Source organism: Procambarus clarkii, chromosome 66 (assembly GCF_040958095.1).
Source record: "Procambarus clarkii isolate CNS0578487 chromosome 66, FALCON_Pclarkii_2.0, whole genome shotgun sequence".
NCBI classification, from domain to species: Eukaryota; Metazoa; Arthropoda; class Malacostraca; order Decapoda; family Cambaridae; genus Procambarus; species Procambarus clarkii.
Window position 1 is genome coordinate 28,740,653 of NC_091215.1, and position 21,464 is coordinate 28,762,116.

General features: G+C 42.0%; 1 protein-coding gene across 1 annotated transcript in view; it reads left to right on the top strand.

Moving 5' to 3' along the window:
* The window catches only part of LOC123769194 (zwei Ig domain protein zig-8), a 166,183-nt gene that overhangs the window by 123,204 nt on the left and 21,515 nt on the right, over nucleotides 1-21,464 (top strand). The window contains exon 3 of the mRNA XM_069310011.1: nucleotides 2,902-3,089. Coding sequence (XP_069166112.1) covers nucleotides 2,902-3,089 — 188 coding nt within the window. The remainder of the gene's footprint in view (nucleotides 1-2,901; nucleotides 3,090-21,464) is intronic.

Sequence of the window (21,464 nt, forward strand, 5' to 3'; positions counted from 1 at the left end):
GTCATACTGCAAAGTTGGGTGATGCTACCCCTAGGAGTCTGACCTCCATCATTGGAAACATAAGGACAAGTTTATTTACACATGCAAATAAATTCCCATATAAGTTTATATGTATAAAACATATGTGTATGCACATATGTGTCAAGTGTGTTTACAGGTGTGATTGAGCGTGTAATAGAACTCGACAATGCCAATAATACTGAGAGAATTAATGTTGATACAGTATTTAAAAAGGACAAAAAGGATAATTCCGAGTGCATGAATACAATACTTTACCACATAACCTGCCAATACAGCCCTTATGACCACTGTAATATATACAGTATTGAAATGAGGCTAACAGCCAATGTTAAAAAAATACAATAGTCAGAGAAAATGATGATTATCGGAAAATTTAAAAAATTGTAAAATTGTATAAAATAAAAATAATAATTGAGTAATGGGACCCAGGCTTAGAGAGAGAGAGAGAGAGAGAGAGAGAGAGAGAGAGAGAGAGAGAGAGAGAGAGAGAGAGAGAGAGAGAGAGAGAGAGAGAGAGAGAGAGAGAGAGAGAGAGAGAGAAAATAAACCAGCTTCAAAAAAACAGAAAAACAGCTTCAGAAATAGGCCAAGACAAAAAAATATATATATATAATCCCTCACCAATTTCCGTGGGGTTGACCACTGCTGAAACAAATCACTGGGGGGATTACAGAGGAGAGAGAGAGAGAGAGGTGGGGATTTAACCGGACTGCCTCCACAGTAATCCCAATTACGCCAACGGCTCCCAAAGAGGAAACTATTCCCAATTTAGTTTTTTTTCATTTTGTTCTTAAATCTCTCTCTCTCTCTCTCTCTCTCTCTCTCTCTCTCTCTCTCTCTCTCTCTCTCTCTCTCTCTCTCTCTCTCTCTCTCTCTCTCTCTCACATCCCGGATAGAGGGAAGGGGGGAGGGAGGAGAACATATAAAGAAACTTTTCCCACCTCAGATCTCGTGGTGGTTGGGTGTGGGCGATAACGAGCGAGATCCGCGATAAATCCCGACCTAACGGAAGGAGTGAATTAGGGTGAGATTGGCGTGTCGGGTCGTACGGCTGATTACCCAGCGTTACACTCCAGATTGGGTCGTCACCCCCCCCCAAAGGTGATGACTGCTTCCAGTATGATCCAATTACGAGACCCGGGTGTAGTTATGGTCATTTGTATAGACCTTGATTGCTTCCACCTTTCTCTCTCTCTAATAATTTTACTAATGTATAATTCATAGTGTTTGGGGACAGGCAGCCAGTAAATATATACATGTTAGGCTTATATCGAGGTCCCCCCCCCCTACCCAAGATTGAACTACTAACCTACTAAGCAAACCCATAACAAGTTGACTAACCCCTAAGTACCTATTTACTACTAGGTGAACAGAGGCATTATAGCTAACAGGAAACACATGCACCTATTCATTTCTGTCCCACCTGTGGGGGATTCGAACCCGAAATCCACGATTGCGAGTCGAGAACGAACCGAACTGCACTCTAATGTTAATATACAAATATACAAGGCACAGAGTGAGAGGTGGAGACAGCTGTGTGTCAGAGCCTTCATATGTTCATTTAATTTCCAGAATGTGTATTATAACTAAATAATTAAGCATTTTTGGGTCTTTAACCATTAATTTTCCTGTCATCTGAAAGATATTTATTTATTTTATTTATATATATATATATATATATATATATATATATATATATATATATATATATATATATATATATATATATATACACACACATATAAGAAGGTACATTGGGACTGTGAGGATACATACTCATTAACGGCTTGAGGACTCTAAGACTCTACATCACCTGCCTCAAATCACCTCACCTGAGAATTAAGATAATATTTATCTAATCAACTACGAGAACATTTTAACGAGACCAATGATATTTTTCCTGTTGCTAATTACATCTTAACACACGCAAGAGAGAGAGACAGAGAGAGAGAGAGAGAGAGAGAGAGAGAGAGAGAGAGAGAGAGAGAGAGAGAGAATATACCAAGGTCAGTACTTGAACCTTAACGACCCTTGACATCCCTAAAGCCTCTCTTCATCTTACTAACCTCTTGAACCATGGCTCATTGAGTTTCAAAGTGTGCAAGAGAGCCCAGGCTTCAAAAGGCTTCAACTGATGTTCACGATCATGGGTTCGTATCTCTATAGGATATCTACTGATATAATGAATGTGTAAAATGAACACACATAAACACACACACACACACACACACACACACACACACACACACACACACACACACACACACACACACACACACACACACACACACACACCTGTTGCTGCCTCCTAATCTATGAACGCCTGTCTATTAGCACCTCTACTGTATAATCTACTTTTATCTATCACCACCTACAGTGCCCTATATCTATTAACAACCATCAGGACCTCTGCTGCATAATCTACTCTTATCTATCACCACCTACAGTGCCCTACATCTATTGACATCTATCACCACCTACAGTGCCTATATCTATTGACATCTATCACCACCTACAGTGCCCTACATCTATTGACATCTATCACCACCTACAGTGCCTATATCTACTGACATCTATCACCACCTACAGTGCCCTACATCTATTGACATCTATCACCACCTACAGTGCCTATATCTACTGACATCTATCACCACCTACAGTGCCCTACATCTATTGACATCTATCACCACCTACAGTGCCTATATCTACTGACATCTATCACCACCTACAGTGCCTATATCTATTAACATCTATCAGCACCTCCGCTGCATAATCCACTTTTATCTATCACCACCTACAGTGCCCTATATCTATTAACAACCCTCAGGACCTCCCTGAAGAGCTGTAACCACACCCACACATCTCTGCTCCTCCCCACAGCGTGTCTGGCGGGAGGTTTCGCCCCCAGCATCGACATCCCAGCTACAACCACCGAACCACCACCGACCACACCCGATCCAGCCACATTACCGTTCTTCCTCCACCACCTCAACACCACCAACGTCACCATCGGCAGGGGCAAGACGGCCACCCTCGACTGTCAGGTCTTCCGGCTTCGAGACAGGACGGTAAGGAAGAGGATGTTGTTGTTTTAAGATTCGCTACCTGGAACTAAAAGTTGCAAGTAGCACGGGCTATGGTGAGCCCCGTAGGGGACGTGGGCACACCCCCAAAAAGCACATTCCAAGTCTCATAGGGGCTTTTAGAAGTGTCAAATTTTCCAAATAATTAAAACTACCTCCCAAAAAAATACATTTTTTGTGACAAGGGGGAAGGGGGGGGAGGAATACACCCATAGGTATGACCGTGTCTCGAATTGGACAGTTAATAGACAGTCACAGATGACTGTATTCACGAACCAATGATCATTTCGTGTTTAATAGCAATGAGCTATTCAGTGATTAGTTGCTCATGATTTCACTGTCCCTTTTTTAATAGGATTTCCTACTGTTTTAAGTGCATTCTTGTGTTTACACTCTTAAGTGCTTCTTATAGCCTCCCCAAGTGTATCGTGTGTGGAGTGCTTCAACAGATTTTCACGAGTCAATACCTCTTGTGTGTGTGTGTGTGTGTGTGTGTGTATGTGTGTGTGTGTGTGTGTGTGTGTGTGTGTGTGTGTGTGTGTGTGTGTGTGTGTGTGTGTGTGTGTGTGTGTGTGTGTATTTTTCAAGATTTCGTTCTCTCTGTGATGTATTGAGCACACACCACGCACAGGGACTAAAAGACGGCTTTTTACGAAGCTTTTAATTCCATGGCTGCCTCATCAGTGCAGGGATGTGCCTTTCATGTTAGGGATGTGTTGTGATGCTGCGTTTACTGGAATGAGGAATGTGACCTTATCACATTTACGAGAGAGAGAGAGAGAGAGAGAGAGAGAGAGAGAGAGAGAGAGAGAGAGAGAGAGAGAGAGAGAGAGAGAGAGAGAGAGAGAGAGAGAGAGATTGTCAACAAAGAGACGTAATCATTAGCCAAAACTGTGTTAAGCAGAAATAAAAGAAACTGACTTAACTTTCCCTCATTCCCCAGCGGCAGAAAGGAACAGTAACGTTCCTCCTTCCCATTTCCGTTCCTCCGACTCCCTCCTAACCCTTCCCACTACCTTTCCTCTCCCCTTCCTCATAAGCCTCGAACGACGGCCTCCCTGACCTGGACCTCAGCTGAGACAAAAGACAAAGGCGTTATTCCATGTGTCGATGGGTCACGCGGTGTCGGCCCCAGGGGTATAGTAGGCCAACAGGTGGACCAGACGGGCCAGCAGGTGGGCCAGACGGGCCAGCAGGTGGGCCTGACGGGCCAGCAGGTGGACCTGACGGGCCAGCAGGTGGACCAGCAGGTGGACCAGCAGGTGGATATCCTATAGTCGTAGTCAAACATAGCCCCGCGTTCAAGCCCAATACTTCGTTCGAAGCTCCGAACGTGGGAGAAAAGATTCTCTTCACTTAGGAGAGGAGACTGGATTCGGGTCTTGAAACTGAGGCTTCAGGTGGCCTGTAGCAAGCGTGTAACAGGCAGTAACAGGTGAGTATTGAGAGCCAATGACAGGTGTGTGAAGTGAAAGGTGGGGGAGAATCTCCTTAACAGGTGTACGGAGAGGAGGTAGCAGGTATACAAAGGTTTCAGCGACAGGTGTGTGAGGAAGCAATCACAGGTGTGGATGAGGTGATGGTGCAGACGAGTTGCTGTTAAAGATCAGTCATAGTGGTTGTTTGAGCATTTGTTAGCCAGGAATATAAGTGAATAGTAGTTAGACAAAGAAATGAACTCCTTATGAACTTAAATTGAAAACTTAACCCCATGGAAACTCACAACCTCTCTATTTATTCATCTTCTCACATATTCACTCACTTACTCACAGAGAGTGAGTACCCAAATGAGCCACAGAGTCATTAGAAAGAACTTTTCCAGTGTCAGAGTAGTTAGTAAATGGAATGCACTAGGAAGTAATGTGGAGGAGGCTGACTCCATACACAGTTTCAAATGTAGATATGATAGAGCCCAATAGACCGAAACTTAACCCCCGCAAGGACACACAGGTGAGTACACACATCACACAGGAACACCGGAGCACGTAGCAGAAAGTAACATAAGGAGCAACGCCTGCAGAGTTGCACCTCAGGGTGCCATTTGTAGAAGAAAGTGGCCATGTGTTCCAATATGGCAGCTTCTCTCCTGGGGTTTCTTTTGCCGTGTTTACGAGTCCACCATGGCAACATATGTTGTCTATGAGGATTCATAACCCTCCCATTATGGCCACATATGTTGTCTATGCGGACTCATAACCATCCCATTATGGCAACGTATGTTGTCTATGAGGACTCATAACCCCTCCCATTATGGCAACATATGTTGTCTATGAGACTCATAACCCTCCCATTATGGCCACATATGTTGTCTATGAGGACTCATAACCCTCCCATTATGGCAACATATGTTGTCTATGAGACTCATAACCCTCCCATTATGGCCACATATGTTGTCTATGAGACTCATAACCCTCCCATTATGGCCACATATGCTGTCTATGAAGACTCATAGCCCCGCGTTATGGCCACATATGTTGCCTTCATAACACATATCGCCATTACGGCCGCATATGTTGCCTCGAAATACCCCGAACGTCATCGTCACTATCACTGGAATCACCACCACCATCAACACAATCTTCACCATCATATATTCACCATCACAGTGACTCATCAACGAGGGACGCGCCTCAACTCATCAACTGCCTTTTGAATGATCTAATTTCACGTAATATATTTTCCCAGTATGAATCTCTAATTGTAAGCTCTAAGCCTTTTACAGCTGTACACCTGTTCATTCTTATCACTTGGGATGGACGGCAGAGCGACGGTCTCGCTTCATGCAAGTCGGCGTTCAATCCCCGACCGTCCAAGTGATTGGGGCACCATTCCTTTCCCTCCGTCCCATCCCAAATCATAATCCTGACCCCTTCCCAGTGCTATATAGTCGTAATGGCCTAGCACTTTCTCATAATTAACTCCAACACAACTGTGACAATTCGTAAAAATCGCCTACGAATGAAGCATCTAATTCTAAATGAGTTCTAATTCTATAAGATAACCAAATTTCTACCTTCTAACTTCCTTTTTTTTGAAGCATTGTTTAAAATGCCAGCAAAGGTAAGTATGCAAATTCAACAACAGATGCGGGTAATTGCTCTGACCAGAGGGGAAAAAGCTACAGAAATATATTTAGACACAAAAGCGTGTTCTGACGCAACTAAAAAAGAGAAAATCATACTCAAGTGTGTGTGTGTGTGTGTGTGTGTGTGTGTGTGTGTGTGTGTGTGTGTGTGTGTGTGTGTGTGTGTGTGTGTGTGTGTGTGTGTGTGTGTGTGAGGCTGAGTAACATCCAACAGGAATGCCATATAACAGGCGAATAAATTGAAGGAAAGTTATTGCTTGTGTCACAGGAAGAGAAGGTCTTGGGGGGGGGGGATTAATATACTTCATCACGACCAAAAGAAAACGGGGGAGACGTAGGTATATCCTTTCCTTTGGAGAGTCTCTCTCTCTCTCTCTCTCTCTCTCTCTCTCTCTCTCTCTCTCTCTCTCTCTCTCTCTCTCTCTCTCTCTCTCTCTCTCTCTCTCTCTCTTTCTCTCTCTCTCTCTTTCTCTCTCTCTCTCTTTCTCTCTCTCACCCCATTCTGTCATTCTTCCTTTTCCCTCCCTCCTTCCTTCCTCTGCACCTATATCACCCTCTTTTTTTCCCTGTAACCTTCCCTTATCTCTCTCTCTCTCTCTCTCTCTCTCTCTCTCTCTCTCTCTCTCTCTCTCTCTCTCTCTCTCTCTCTCTCTCTCTTCCTATTTTTTCTGGTCAACTCTCTCCATTTCATCGATTTACACTTTTACCAGAACGGCCACCAGATGCTCCCACAATTAATCTCCAGACCCAATAACAACAGACACACGTCAAAGGATGTGTTGTTGCCATGGCAATCCGGTATATTTGTCCAGGGAGAACACATGATATTGTCCACGGGAACGAGGGATATTGTCCAATGTACTGAGTTGAATATCGAGTGATTATACTGCCTTTAAGGAGAGGTGGATTAGCGTAACTTCCCATCATTTAGAAATCCATGTCATCCACACAAATGATGAATGATCGGTAGATTGACCATTGAATAGCGTTTTTGAATTTGAATTTGATTTCTTTTACATCAAACGAGGTAATTTATCATGACAAACGGACAATGTGACTGTAAGGAAATGTTCCATTTTGTCCCTAACGACACGAGTATAAACCAACGCAATTATCTAGCCATGTGGTAAATGAATCTGCGAATGAACAAATCCACAAGGGCCGTGACGAGGATTCGAACCTGCGTCGATTGATTTGGTAGTAATTTGCGAAAGGAATAGGCTTCGAGAGCACAGGATACATTTGATTGGCAGATTTTGCAGTTCAATCGACCAATTATTCGGAGTTCATACCAATATGACAAGGTACCCGACAAAACTTCAATTGTTTGTAATTACTAAATATCGGATACAGCCAATATTGGATTTCTGAAACTAAAGGATTAAGAGCCATGAAATATTCGAAAGCCAATAAGGCACTTGTAAAATTCGCACCACTAACAAACAACCCATTTTTATGTATATATGAAATTCTTAAGAACGTACAAAACCCGCAAAGAACACGGCAATGAAAATATGCATTTGAAAAGAACAATTTAAAACAATTGAGAAAAACATTCCCCAGCCGTGAAATTTGAGCCCCGTGTTAAAACAAACAGAGAATGGGAATACATCCTGAAATATTTCAGGGGGGACAACAAAGTTTTTAAAAACAATATGAGATTGATGGATCTGCCATTTCGTGTTAGCGTGGGGCCAGCTGATGACTCAGGGACGTGCAATGGCAGAATATATATATTCTTGCACGAGAAAGAATTCAGTAGATTACATGATAAGGAATTTAGAAGATAGCATGATAAGGAATTGAAAAGATTGCATGAGAACGATGCAAGTAGCGTGTGTATATTGTTCACATACAAGATGATTATAAAGCACGATTTGTGAAATGGGAAGTATCGGTATTGACCAAAATTGTGTATAGATGCGTGAGGTCGGTGGTGGGGTTCGCAAAGTACCCAGGGTAAAGTACCCAGGGTAAAGTACCCAGAACACAGTACCCAGAACACAGTACCCAGAACACAGTACCCAGAACACAGTACCCAAGACAAAGTACCCAGAACACAGTACCCAGAACACAGTACCCAGAACAAAGTACCCAGAACACAGTACCCAGAACACAGTACCCAGAACACAGTACCCAGAACACAGTACCCAGAACACAGTACCCAGAACAAAGTACCCAGAACACAGTACCCAGAACAAAGTACCCAGAACACAGTACCCAGAACAAAGTACCCAGAACACAGTACCCAGAACAAAGTACCCAGAACACAGTACCCAAGACAAAGTACCCAGAACACAGTACCCAGAACAAAGTACCCAGAACACAGTACCCAGAACAAAGTACCCAGAACACAGTACCCAAGACAAAGTACCCAGAACACAGTACCCAGAACAAAGTACCCAGAACACAGTACCCAAGACAAAGTACCCAGAACAAAGTACCCAGAACAAAGTACCCAGAACAAAGTACCCAGAACACAGTACCCAGAACACAGTACCCAGAACAAAGTACCCATTACAAAAACAATCACATCTACCACAAAAAATGGCCCAACACCAGCCTCAGCTTAACGTCTTACGAAGCAGTAGAAAACACCTTCAGTAAAGCAGAAACTCTTATGAAGTGCACAGGAAAAGCATCAGAGAGTCGATACAGTTCGCGAGTAAAGCAGAGTAGCCATAATCTACTTTAGTTCGCCCTCAAAGACAGTAAAAACGGATTGACAGTAGGACTGATTCTTCCATCGGATCCCCCAAGTAAAGCAATATTTTCAAGATGATATAAGCTTTAACTGTCCGCGTATAACTAGGATGCGATAAAGTAGAGACTATTTTACAAGCGCAATGAGTTGATCTATAGCGATTTAGAAGCGAAACCGGTTGGCTATCTTCCCCTTGCGGGGGGTAGGAGAGGGGGGAAAGGGGGGGTACATACACTTTATTGTTGACTATTACCCCCCCCCCCCATCAGGAAAGACCTGGGTAAATACTGGTTTCGAACCAAGGTTGCTGATTTACAGAACAATTTACAGGGTAATATAATAAAAGTGCGGATTACAGGATTATTTGAAACGTAGGTTGGATGGGTATAAACAGGAGCTGCCTAGATGCAAACAGAAGCTGCTAGGCAATACAGGGCCTTCAACAGTACACTTATCTTCATCATTAGGGTGTCATAGAACACACATTACGTCTCTAAACTGTGGATTTCCACCTCTCATGCTACACACTTCACGACGAAACCCTCAATAGTACAGTCCCTCCCTCCCTCCAACCCCCAAACCCCCCCACTACCCCCCCCCTAATCACCACCCCCCTCTAACTACCACCCCAGCCAGGCAACAACATGGCCGCTTCATTTTCCACAAGAGCGCTGATGAGGGCAAACAACACAGCCTTAAAACCCTCCCAAATAATCCTTCTGCTCTGGAATTATTGAATGCAGAATTAAGTGCAAAAGAACGGTTGCAGCATTAAGTTGATACGCGCTTTAATGAGAGCACAATTACCGTCATGTTATGCAATAATTTGTACCTAATCACCCCCACCCCCCCTAGTTGAGTAGTGTCTGGAGTCCGCTTCGCTGTGTACAATAAATAATTACATTATTTCGTAATTTGTGCATAATTTTCACTTATTAAATAAAGTCATTTTGAGATTTTGGGGGGTTTGCGTTCTGGGCCATTTTAAGGAGAATTTTTTGCTTTCTGAGGTCTTTGGAGGAGAATTAAGCCAAGTTATATTGTCATTCGTAATTAAATCGAAACTGAGTCTTTTTAAGGAGAATTTTTTGCTTTCTGAGGTCTTTGGAGGAGAATTAAGCCAAGTTATATTGTAATATAATAATATTGTAAATATAATATTATATTCGTAATTGAATCACTCAATCATGTTTGCCCTTTTTCAATTTTAATTGAACTCAATACTATAATTTTATACAAATTCGTCTATAATATTCCGGGAGAATTCAAAATATAATCGCTGTAATTATTATTTCAGATTATAGGAGCTGCTTCAGTTATCAGCTGTTTCTAAACTGCATTAACTAATAATCTGATTAAAAGATACAGCGTTTAGTCCTGTAGTTTGCTTAATGGCTTCCTGTAACCTGACTTAACTCTTTCTTCTGAGAAGTGTAATTTTAATTATGTATTTAGCTTGTGTATTATGTATTATGTAATTTTAATTATGTATTTAGCTTGTTTATTATGTATTATGTAATTTGAATTATGTATTTCATTATGTATTTAGCTTGCTGTAGCGTCAGTGTGTATTGTGATTTCATAAAGGCGTATATTATGTAGAATCCCACACCTGTACCCCCACACATGTATCCGACACTTGTATCCCACACCTGTACCAACACCTGTACTCCCAACGCATGTACCCCAACTCCTGTACTCCCAACGAATGTACCCCAACTCCTGCACTCCCAACGCATGTACCCCAACTCCTGTACCCCCTACACTTGTGCCTCAATGCCTGTATCCCACTCATGACTCCTACACCTGTACCCCACACCTGTATCTCCAAGCCATTACCCCAAGCAAGTGCCACACTCATTTAATCCATATACCTGTATTCCACAACTGTACCCTACATATGTAACTTGAACATAAGGGACTCACATATATATAATACATTTGTGACACTTAGCTGTATCCATAATTACTGAAACTCTCCTGTATCCCCACTCCCTAATTTTCGCTACAGCAGAAGACTCCATCACTCACATAAGACAAAATATACATGAATAAGGAAATAGGTACATAAAATATACATGACTAAGGAAATAGGTACATGAAATATACATGCCTAATGAAATAGGTACATATAATATACATGACTAAAGAAATAGGTACATATAATATACATGACTAAGGAAATAGGTACATGAAATATACATGCCTAATGAAATAGGTACATATAATATACATGACTAAAGAAATAGGTACATATAATATACATGACTAAGGAAATAGGTACATATAATATACATGCCTAAAGAAATAGGTACATATAATATACATGACTAAAGAAATAGGTACATATAATATACATGCCTAAAGAAATAGGTACATATAATATACATGACTAAAGAAATAGGTACATATAATATACATGCCTAAGGAAATAGGTACATGAAATATACATGACTAAAGAAATAGGTACATATAATATACATGCCTAAAGAAATAGGTACATATAATATACATGCCTAAGGAAATAGGTACATGACATATACATGACTAAGGAAATAGGCGAGCCACCAGGGAACTGAACAATGCGTTTGTTAAATGAATCAAGTGATTCATTACAGCACCGTCTGCAGTTATAATAATATGTAATTTGCTATGCTAATCTACATGAATGTAGACGAGATTAGTTAATAATAAGGTTTAAACAACGACTCACTATTTTATGCACGAAACTTTTCACGAAAAGTGTAATTTTGATAAAAATACAATTATGTGTACGAAATGACCAAAACCACGTGACAGTAAAAGGGTTGAAACAACCATGTTTCAGTCTATTTCGAACCATTATCATCGAAATATTCATATTTATTTTTTTTCACTCATGTTCGTGTATTGATAACAGAGATATAATTTCGTGTAATTGAGTCAATTATTTTCTCTAAAAAAAAAAAGATATAACATTAAACAGCTCTATATTTGGTTCCTTGAAGACCATCATAGGCTCTGTCTGTCTATCACTCTCTCATCTCTCCCTCTCTCTCCCTCCTCCCCCTCTCTCTCTCCCTCTTCCCCCTCTCTCTCTCCCTCCTCCCCCTCTCTCTCTCCCTCTTCCCCCTCTCTCTCTCCCTCCTCTCACTCCATATATCTATATATAAGTATGTTCTGAGTATTAAGTATTAGCCCTCAGCACGACAATATTGAAACCGTTGTCTGGAGTTGCCTGAGGCGCTGTTATTGTCACAATTTAATTAGCATATACAATGAATGCTAATCCGGCTGATATAATGTTGTATGTGGAGGCACCAATACCTTTGTGTTACCAAGCAGGTTGTGCTCGTTGCTTGGGAGGAGTAAGGATTACTGTGCAGGGGTAAGGATTACTGTGGAGGGGTAAGGATTATTGTGGAGGGGTAAGGATTACTGTGGAGGGGGTAAGGATTACTGTGGAGGGGTAAGGATTACTGTGGAGGGGTAAGGATTACTGTGAATGAGTAAGGATTACTGCGGAGGGGTAAGGATTACAGTGGAGAGGGAAGGATTACTGTGGAGGGGTAAGGATTACTCTGAATGAGTAAGGATTACTGTGGAGGGGCAAGGATTATTGTAGAAGGGTAAGGATTACTGAGGAGGGGTAAGGATTACTGAAGAGGGGTAAGGATTACTGAAGAGGGGTAAGGATTACTGTGAAGGAGCGGGGATTACTGCGGAGGAGCGGATATTACTGTGGAGGTTAAATAGGGATTACTGAAGCACAGATTACTGTAGAGGTTCGTGCAGAGCCGGATTACCATAGCAGAAATTACTATTGATGGGTAGAGATTACTCTAAAAAGACGGGGATTGCTGGAGAGGAACAGGGATTACAGGGAGGAACAGGGATTACAGGGAGATAGAAAATCAGAGAACAAAGTACGCTTAATGTTTAACAAGCAGAACTTAGAATAAAAGCAAAGGATTATAGGGGAAATACAGAAAATTCTGAACCGAAGGAATACATATCGTGTATAAAGGATCAAAGAACAAGTCTATAGATATTAGGAGAGTGGCAGAGAAGCAAGTATGAGAATGACATAGCAGCCAATTCCAAGGATCAACCTAAGCTGTTAAGTAAACCCATTACAAGAAAAAGACATCTTTGAATGACAAGGCCATATGGATACTCAAATTGAAGCAGAAATAATGTTGGTACACCTGATTGAGTACATCTGGGTGAGTACTCACACCCACTCACCCTAAACTCAGGTTTTACCCAACTCCTTCCCTCTCCCCCAATTTCTTGTCGAGCGTAAAAGTTGATAATTATGAGCCAGTTTTCACCCGTTCGCTCGCAAACTTTCACAAAATTTCTCATGATTTATAGAGCTATCCTCCACCCCGCGACAAAAGTTTGAAAAGCTGAGTATCGGTGCTGCTAATACGTCCGTATTTAACTAATACCCCTCAGAGGAGTTTTTTAATACGGTGAAATAAGCAGCGCTCATTTTTAAAATATAAATATTATATAATAAGTTAGGTTAGGTGTACCAGAAAAGTTGAAAATAATCAATCATGAAACTAAACACAGTCTGTCCTCATCAACAAAGGCCAAATGCTCATTAATCCAGCTAAAAAACACCGTGTTCTGGTAGGGTGCTTGTGAATGAAAAGCTCTTTACTGATGATGTTATTCGAACCTTTGTCGAACAGTGCTTCGCTCACGACCTCTGTTCGAATGGCAACGCTGTAAATGCTTCACCCAAGCACATACAAATAATTGCCAACAGAACCTAAACACCTAACCTAACCTAACCTAACCTTACATAACCTAACCTAACCTAACCTAACCTTACATAACCTAACCTAACCTAACCTTACATAACCTAACCTAACCTAACCTAACCTTACATAACCTAACCTAACCTAACCTTACATAACCTAACCTAACCTAACCTAACCTTACATAACCTAACCTAACCTAACCTTACATAACCTAACCTAACCTAACCTAACCTAACCTAACCTTACATAACCTAACCTAACCTAACCTTACATAACCTAACCTAACCTAACCTAACCTTACATAACCTAACCTAATTTGAAGACCTGCCCACCTTCCAAAGCCTTGACTGAAGTAAGGAAGATCTGATAGAGAACGGACAGCCGCCATTTCATATCAAGAGCAATTGAAAATCACCCTTGTATTTGTCACACACAGCCACCACTTTCTTTGTTTACGGTGGCGGGTGTATTTGTTGGAGGTGGCGGGTGTATTTGTTTATGGTGGCGGGTGTATTTGTTGGAGGTGGCGGGTGTATTTGTTGGAGGTGGCGGGTGTATTTGTTGGAGGTGGCGGGTGTATTTGTTGGAGGTGGCGGGTGTATTTGTTGGAGGTGGCGGGTGTATTTGTTGGAGGTGGCGGGTGTATTTGTTGGAGGTGGCGGGTGTATTTGTTGGAGGTGGCGGGTGTATTTGTTGGAGGTGGCGGGTGTATTTGTTGGAGGTGGCGGGTGTATTTGTTGGAGGTGGCGGGTGTATTTGTTGGAGGTGGCGGGTGTATTTGTTGGAGGTGGCGGGTGTATTTGATGACGGTGGCAGCTGGCCGTGGAGGAGAAAAAGGGAAGATAAAGTATAAAAAGCAATTACCAGAAGTAGCAGCAGAAGCACAAGAAATAACAGCCATGGCCCCTTACCACGAAATACCAGAAATAGGGAAGAGGGGAAGTGAGAGGAGAGGGGGAAGAGGGTGAGAAGGGAGAAGAGAATTCTCCTTACAGGTTGAAGGGGGGCTGAGGAAGCCCACACCAGTTACAAACCTTCGACTTTGGTGTTTGAAGAGGAAGCCAAAAACAACATTTTCCTTGTAATTAGCAGGGTAGAAATAGCCTAACCTACTCTATCCCTTTGAGATGTATTTTTTTCCCTTGTCTCAATAAACTTGCTTGAACTTGAGAGCCACAGAGGGATTAGAAGAAAGCCAAGACCTCCATATTCTCATTACCAAGCTTGAAAAACAAAAAAACATGCCATTTAGACTAATACCATGCTTGCAAAACAATGTTTGTGCTTGTAAAATCAAACTATGTGTTTGTAAATCAAACTGCACGCTTGTAAAACAAACCAGTGTGCTTGGAAAACAAGCTGGCGCGCCTGTGAAACAAGCCGCGTGTTTCTTTAAAACAAGGAGGGTGCTTGGAAAGTTAAGATCGTGCCTGAGGCCCGGCTGGGGTTCTGCCTCTCTATACACGCTATGAATATTAACTATGCTATAATACATGTTTTCCCTTCACTCATGAAGGTCTTCCTACTGCCTCTTGTTGTCATATGTATACTTCCCGCTGCCTCTTGTTGTCATATGTATACTTCCCGCTGCCTCTTGTCATATGTATACTTCCCGCTGCCTCTTGTTGTCATATGTATACTTCCCGCTGCCTCTTGTCATATGTATACTTCCCGCTGCCTCTTGTTGTCATATGTATACTTCCCACTGCCTCTTGTTGTCATATGTATACTTCCCACTGCCTCTTGTTGTCATATGTATACTTCCCGCTGCCTCTTGTTGTCATATGTATACTTCCCGCTGCCTCTTGTCATATGTATACTTCCCGCTGCCTCTTGTTGTCATATGTATACTTCCCGCTGCCTCTTGTTGTCATATGTATACTTCCCGCTGCCTCTTGTCATATGTATACTTCCCGCTGCCTCTTGTTACCATATGTATACTTCCCGCTGCCTCTTGTTGTCATATGTATACTTCCCGCTGCCTCTTGTTACCATATGTATACTTCCCGCTGCCTCTTGTTGTCATATGTATACTTCCCGCTGCCTCTTGTTACCATATGTATACTTCCCGCTGCCTCTTGTTGTCATATGTATACTTCCCGCTGCCTCTTGTTGTCATATGTATACTTCCCGCTGCCTCTTGTTGTCATATGTATACTTCCCGCTGCCTCTTGTTACCATATGTATACTTCCCGCTGCCTCTTGTTGTCATATGTATACTTCCCGCTGCCTCTTGTTGTCATATGTATACTTCCCGCTGCCTCTTGTTGTCATATGTATACTTCCCGCTGCCTCTTGTTGTCATATGTATACTTCCCGCGTCCTAGGTATGTGTATAAAACTTGAAGTCTATTATCACTTTTCTTAAGACATTTATTATTTTGTGTATAGCTGGTATACAGCTGGTATACATGGAATAGAAAGTGGACACACGGAAAAGAGAGATTTCATTGCTCATTTGTCCGAGAGAGAGCGTCAAAATTACAGTGGTTTTAAACTTCCCTAAAACACCGTAATGTGGTCGTTGTGTTTATACTGTTAAGCATCAGATGAGAGAACACATCAGGCCACCATGATACATAAGACCGCATTGACACATAACACATGAAAAAAACGCGAAAACAAATAACACTTTTGTTTACATTAAATTAAAAAAGAAAACGGAGGAGGACATGTAGCCTCTTTTATGTAAGACAAAAGAATAAATAAATCGATGGTTAAAACCTAACAAAGGTTTATACTTGATGAAAAAATGGAACAATAAACTCGTTGACAGACTTGGGACAAAGACATGTCTCTAATTGCTCAATGACTTACTTATTAGTATGCACTCACCTGTTTGTAGTCGCCTATTTGTGCCTGCAAGATCAAGCTCTTCGACCCCAGCTTTTAGATCTGCTGGTTGTCTAATGCAATGACTCCTGATCTATTTCCCCTGTCATAACTACTTTTAAAATTATAAATAGTGTGTGATTCTACAAGCTGTGTGTGTGTGTGTGTGTGTGTGTGTGTGTATGTGTGTGTGTGTGTGTGTGTGTGTGTGTGTGTGTGTGTATGTGTGTGTGTGTGTGTGTGTGTGTGTGTGTGTGTACTCACCTAATTGTACTCACCTAATTGTGCTTGCGGGGGTTGAGCTCTGGCTCTTTGGTCCCGCCTCTCAACCCGTCAAGGCGGGTCTGTGTGTGTGTGTTTGTGTGTGTGTGTGTGTGTGTGTGTGTTTGTGTGTGTGTTTGGCTGGTCGAGGCGGATGAAACAAGCTCGTTACACATGCAAATGCACAGTCCGGGAAGGCAACATTGAGTCAACAAACTGCTTCAGGAGGGAAGTAATACTTTATTACTTATGAGGCAACATGTTGTGAGGCGTTAGCTGTCATGAGGACCTAGCCACACACACACACACACACACACACACAGACCCGCCTTGACGGGTTGAGAGGCGGGACCAAAGAGCCAGAGCTCAACCCCCGCAAGCACAATTAGGTGAGTACAATTAGGTGAGTACACACACACACACACACACACACACACACACACACACACACACACACACACACCACCGTGAGAACCGCTGCACCTGAGGTATATATAATCACATACACATGATAATTACCCAGGATTTGGGTCGGTTGCTGCCCGTATTAATATATCATTTAAAGTTGTATCCATGCCCCAATGAACGGAAAAAATCACGTATGAACCATTAGGTACGACTTGCCGAGCTCTGTGTTCGAACTACTGACTACTGGGTACGACCCCACACCATCCACCTAACCCCTCCTTCATCAAGATATCAGGATATCAAGATCACGTCTCTTCCCCTGCAGGAAAGAGATTCCCCCCTGGACCTTTCCCTCCAGCGTCCTACCCCTAGGGAATATCCCTGTCGGGGCCATTTTCCCCCCGCCCTCAATATCGACAAACGTGTCTAATCGTGAGTGGCGGGGAAGGACGGGAAGACAGATTTTCCAAAAGAGGGATTTTCCGTACAAAATTTCCTTTTATGCGATGAGGCTGCCTTTTTCATGAGGTAACGAAGGTCCTGTAATGAGAGGTAACTCATAGTCTTCTTCCTCTTCCTCCTCCTCCTTCTTCTTCTCCTTCTCCTTCTTCTTAAATAAAATCCAGTTGGGGAAAAAAATATGTCAATATTGGCACTTAATAATAGTACATAAAATGACTTGCTTATGTTATCATATATTGGTACTCTCCTGAGGGTGACTGGGGAGGGGGGGGGGTTTACGGGATTGAGCTTCAGCTCTTTCGCCCCGACTTTCTACATTTGAAGGTTTGCGTGGAGGCTGATCAGCCACTTAGCTTCTTAATAGCAATTAATTTGTTCACTTCGACACACATATATATTGTGTCGTGTGTGTGTGTGTGTGTGTGTGTGTGTGTGTGTGTGTGTGTGTGTGTGTGTGTGTGTGTGTGTGTGTGTGTGTGTGCGCGCGTGCACGCGCTGGCGAACGAGTTGAAGAGTACGAGAATACATGACAAAGTAAAACAGACACCTTCAAAAATAATATTTGAAGAAGCTTCCTTTCCAAGCAACAAATAAGTAAACCCAACACCGTCTCCCTAACGTTAAGCGAGCACAAATGTGTCCGTCTACCAAGTACACAAGGCCACTCTGAGCACCGCGGTTCCCGTGTGCTGATGACATACCCACACAGCACGCAAAGAAAGCCTTTGCAACCCATGGATTGAACACCCACTCCTCCACCCCGCCCGCTACAAGGACAGACTGAAGAAAACGGAACACAGCAAAATACACCGTCCCCTACGAGCCTCTGATGGCCAGACGTGTCGTCCTAGAGACGTGACTGAGATGAGGACTGGAGACGGATGCTTATATCCTATTAAATACTGGTTTAATATATATATATATATATATATATATATATATATATATATATATATATATATATATATATATATATATATATATAAAGATGGTACTGTATCTTATTATATACTCCTGTATAAAATAATATACAGGGAGAAACCACCTCTGGATGTGTTTGTAGTGACCCTCAGCCGCGACGAAGAGGATACGTAGCACCCTCAAAGGTGCTCAAACACATACACTGACACACAGTCAATTCACGGGGTAAGACAAAAACGGTTGGGCACGTTTGATTTCCCCTGATGCCTCACGAGTGTGGGTACTCATAGTTTACCTATTAAAAAAAATCACATGACAGTAGTAGTAATAACCATAGCTGACTAATAGTTTACCACAGAGGTAAACTTTTCTGCTCTACCGCTAGCCCATTATACCGATAACTAGTAAACCATGCACAGGAGGCCTGGTCGAGGACCGGGCCGCGGGTACGCTAAGCCCCGAAATCATCGCAAGGTAAAGTCCACCGTGATGAGACTTGCTCGGATCAAACTCATCACTCGTGTCAAAGAGAGATTAGATGACTTTGACAAGATTTAGATCCCACAGCAGCCAGCTATCTATCTCTCTCTCTCTGTAATTACCTAAGTGTAGTTACAGGATGAGAGCTACGCTCGTGGTGTCCCGTCTTCCTAGCACTCTTTGTCATATAACGCTTTGAAACTACTGACGGTCTTGGCCTCCACCACCTTCTCACCTAACTTGTTCCAACCGTCTACCACTCTGTGTGTGACAGTGATTCTAAAATAATGTCTGAGTTTACAGCTAATCTTATCCCTGCTGACCTCTTATGTAAACCATTACACGTATAACTCAAAATACAGCTGTATTCCCTCAAAAGTCATGCTAATAATACTAATGGCGGATGCAGAGTTTGCGATGAGCTGCGAATGCCTCATTAGTGCACATTTAACTAGTCTAGTGGCTCTCTAACACGTAACTAGTCGAACGGTTCTCTAATATAGCTAAAGATAGTAATGTTATGGACTTATTCCTTCACATGTTGGAAGAGGCTACATAGAGTATGTTGGCATTTTTACGACGACAGAACCGCCAGGATCCATCTAGATCACTGGTTCACAAAGTTCTAGAGGGAAATTATCTAAGCACTCTCTCTAGGATCTTCTAGGCCTACACACACACACACACACACACACACCACCACCAGACTAGTACCCGAGCTGAGAGGTATGAGCTACGAGGAGAGACTACGGGAATTGAACCTCACTTCGCTGGAAGACAGAAGAGTTAGGGGGGACATGATCACCACATTCAAGATTCTCAAGGGAATCGACAGGGTTGATAAAGATAGGCTATTTAACACAATGGGCACACGCACTTGGGGACACAGATGGAAACTGAGCGCCCAAATGAGCCACAGAGATAGTAGAAAGAACTTTTTTAGTGTCAGAGTAATTGACAAATGGAATGCATTAGACAGTGATGTGGTGGAGGCTGACTCCATACACAGTTTCAAGTGTAGATATGATAGAGCCTAATAGGCTCAGGAACCTGTACACCAGTTGATTGACAGTTGAGGCGGGACCAAAGAGCCAGAGCTCAACCCCCGCAAACACAAATATCTGAGTGCACACACACACACACACACACACACACACACACACACACACACACACACACACACACACACGTCAACACCAGACCAGTTTTAAACCCATGCAGTTCCACAGACCATAACAGAACTCCTTTTATCGCGGAAATAAACAATAATTCATTGTTCTTACCTTATATCGCGCATCTAGAAACACTTAGCAGTAAGACATTCAACTGTCTCGGGCAAAAAACTGCGATAAACTAGCAAAAAACACTATTTTTGTTTCTCTGAAAACAGACGTCGACAGCGGCACTCCGCGTCAGCTGATGCAAGACCCGTTTTCTTCTATTAACGTCAGTCAAAGAAAACTATTTTTTAACCCAATACTGCCTTAATAATGTCAGCTATTTCAATTTTCAGTTTTAATTCATATATATATATATATATATATATATATATATATATATATATATATATATATATATATATATATATATATATATATATATATATATATATGCATCTCTATACACTCCTCCGCTCACAAGCTATCTTACTCGAGTGAGTATAACCTGCGCTCACAACACAGTATATACACAACTCAGCATATATCACTATAACACATATCACATGACTTCCCTCGTGCTATGATAACCAGGTCAGCATACTATGAAAAAGCAAGCCCTTGAAGGATATCAAATAAGCCAGCTATCCTTTGAACAAACCTCTCTATCCATCTATATTGTACCTTAGCTCTTACACTAATGGAAAGGCAGTACAGATTATAAAAATTAAATTTAGATTATATAGATAATAGACCTAATATAGTTTAGATTATAAAACTAGGATTATATGAATTATAGTTAATATAACATAGAAATGCTATGCATGTTCTATACATTTAAAACTATAGACACCCTCTTTTAATGTTTAAAGAGTACTGATTGACTGTTTTTTTTTATTTAAACATTATCTTTGTCTGGGTTGGTTGAGAGAGATTATTTTCTGGGGTAGATGCGAAGGAACATTGTTTAATTTGCTTTAGGTTAGAACGAATCTGGGTAATTAGGTTTGCGAAGGAAAGACTCGAACGCCAACCAGCAAGAAACGAGGCTTGTACCGACCAATGGAGGGGAAGACAAGGGGGGAGGGGTTTTAACCACAAGAACCTCGTTACCAACCACCGGCAATTGTTTCCCCCCAGCGGAGAGCCCATTAACAAGGGGGTAAAGAACTTCGTTGTCATCCCTTCCCCTTAAACGAAGCAGTGCCGTTCTCGTCTGCACATTTCCTCAAAAGAAATATATTTCTTTTCGGGACAACACCCTCCAAAATGACCATCTGTGGCAGGCTTGTTCTT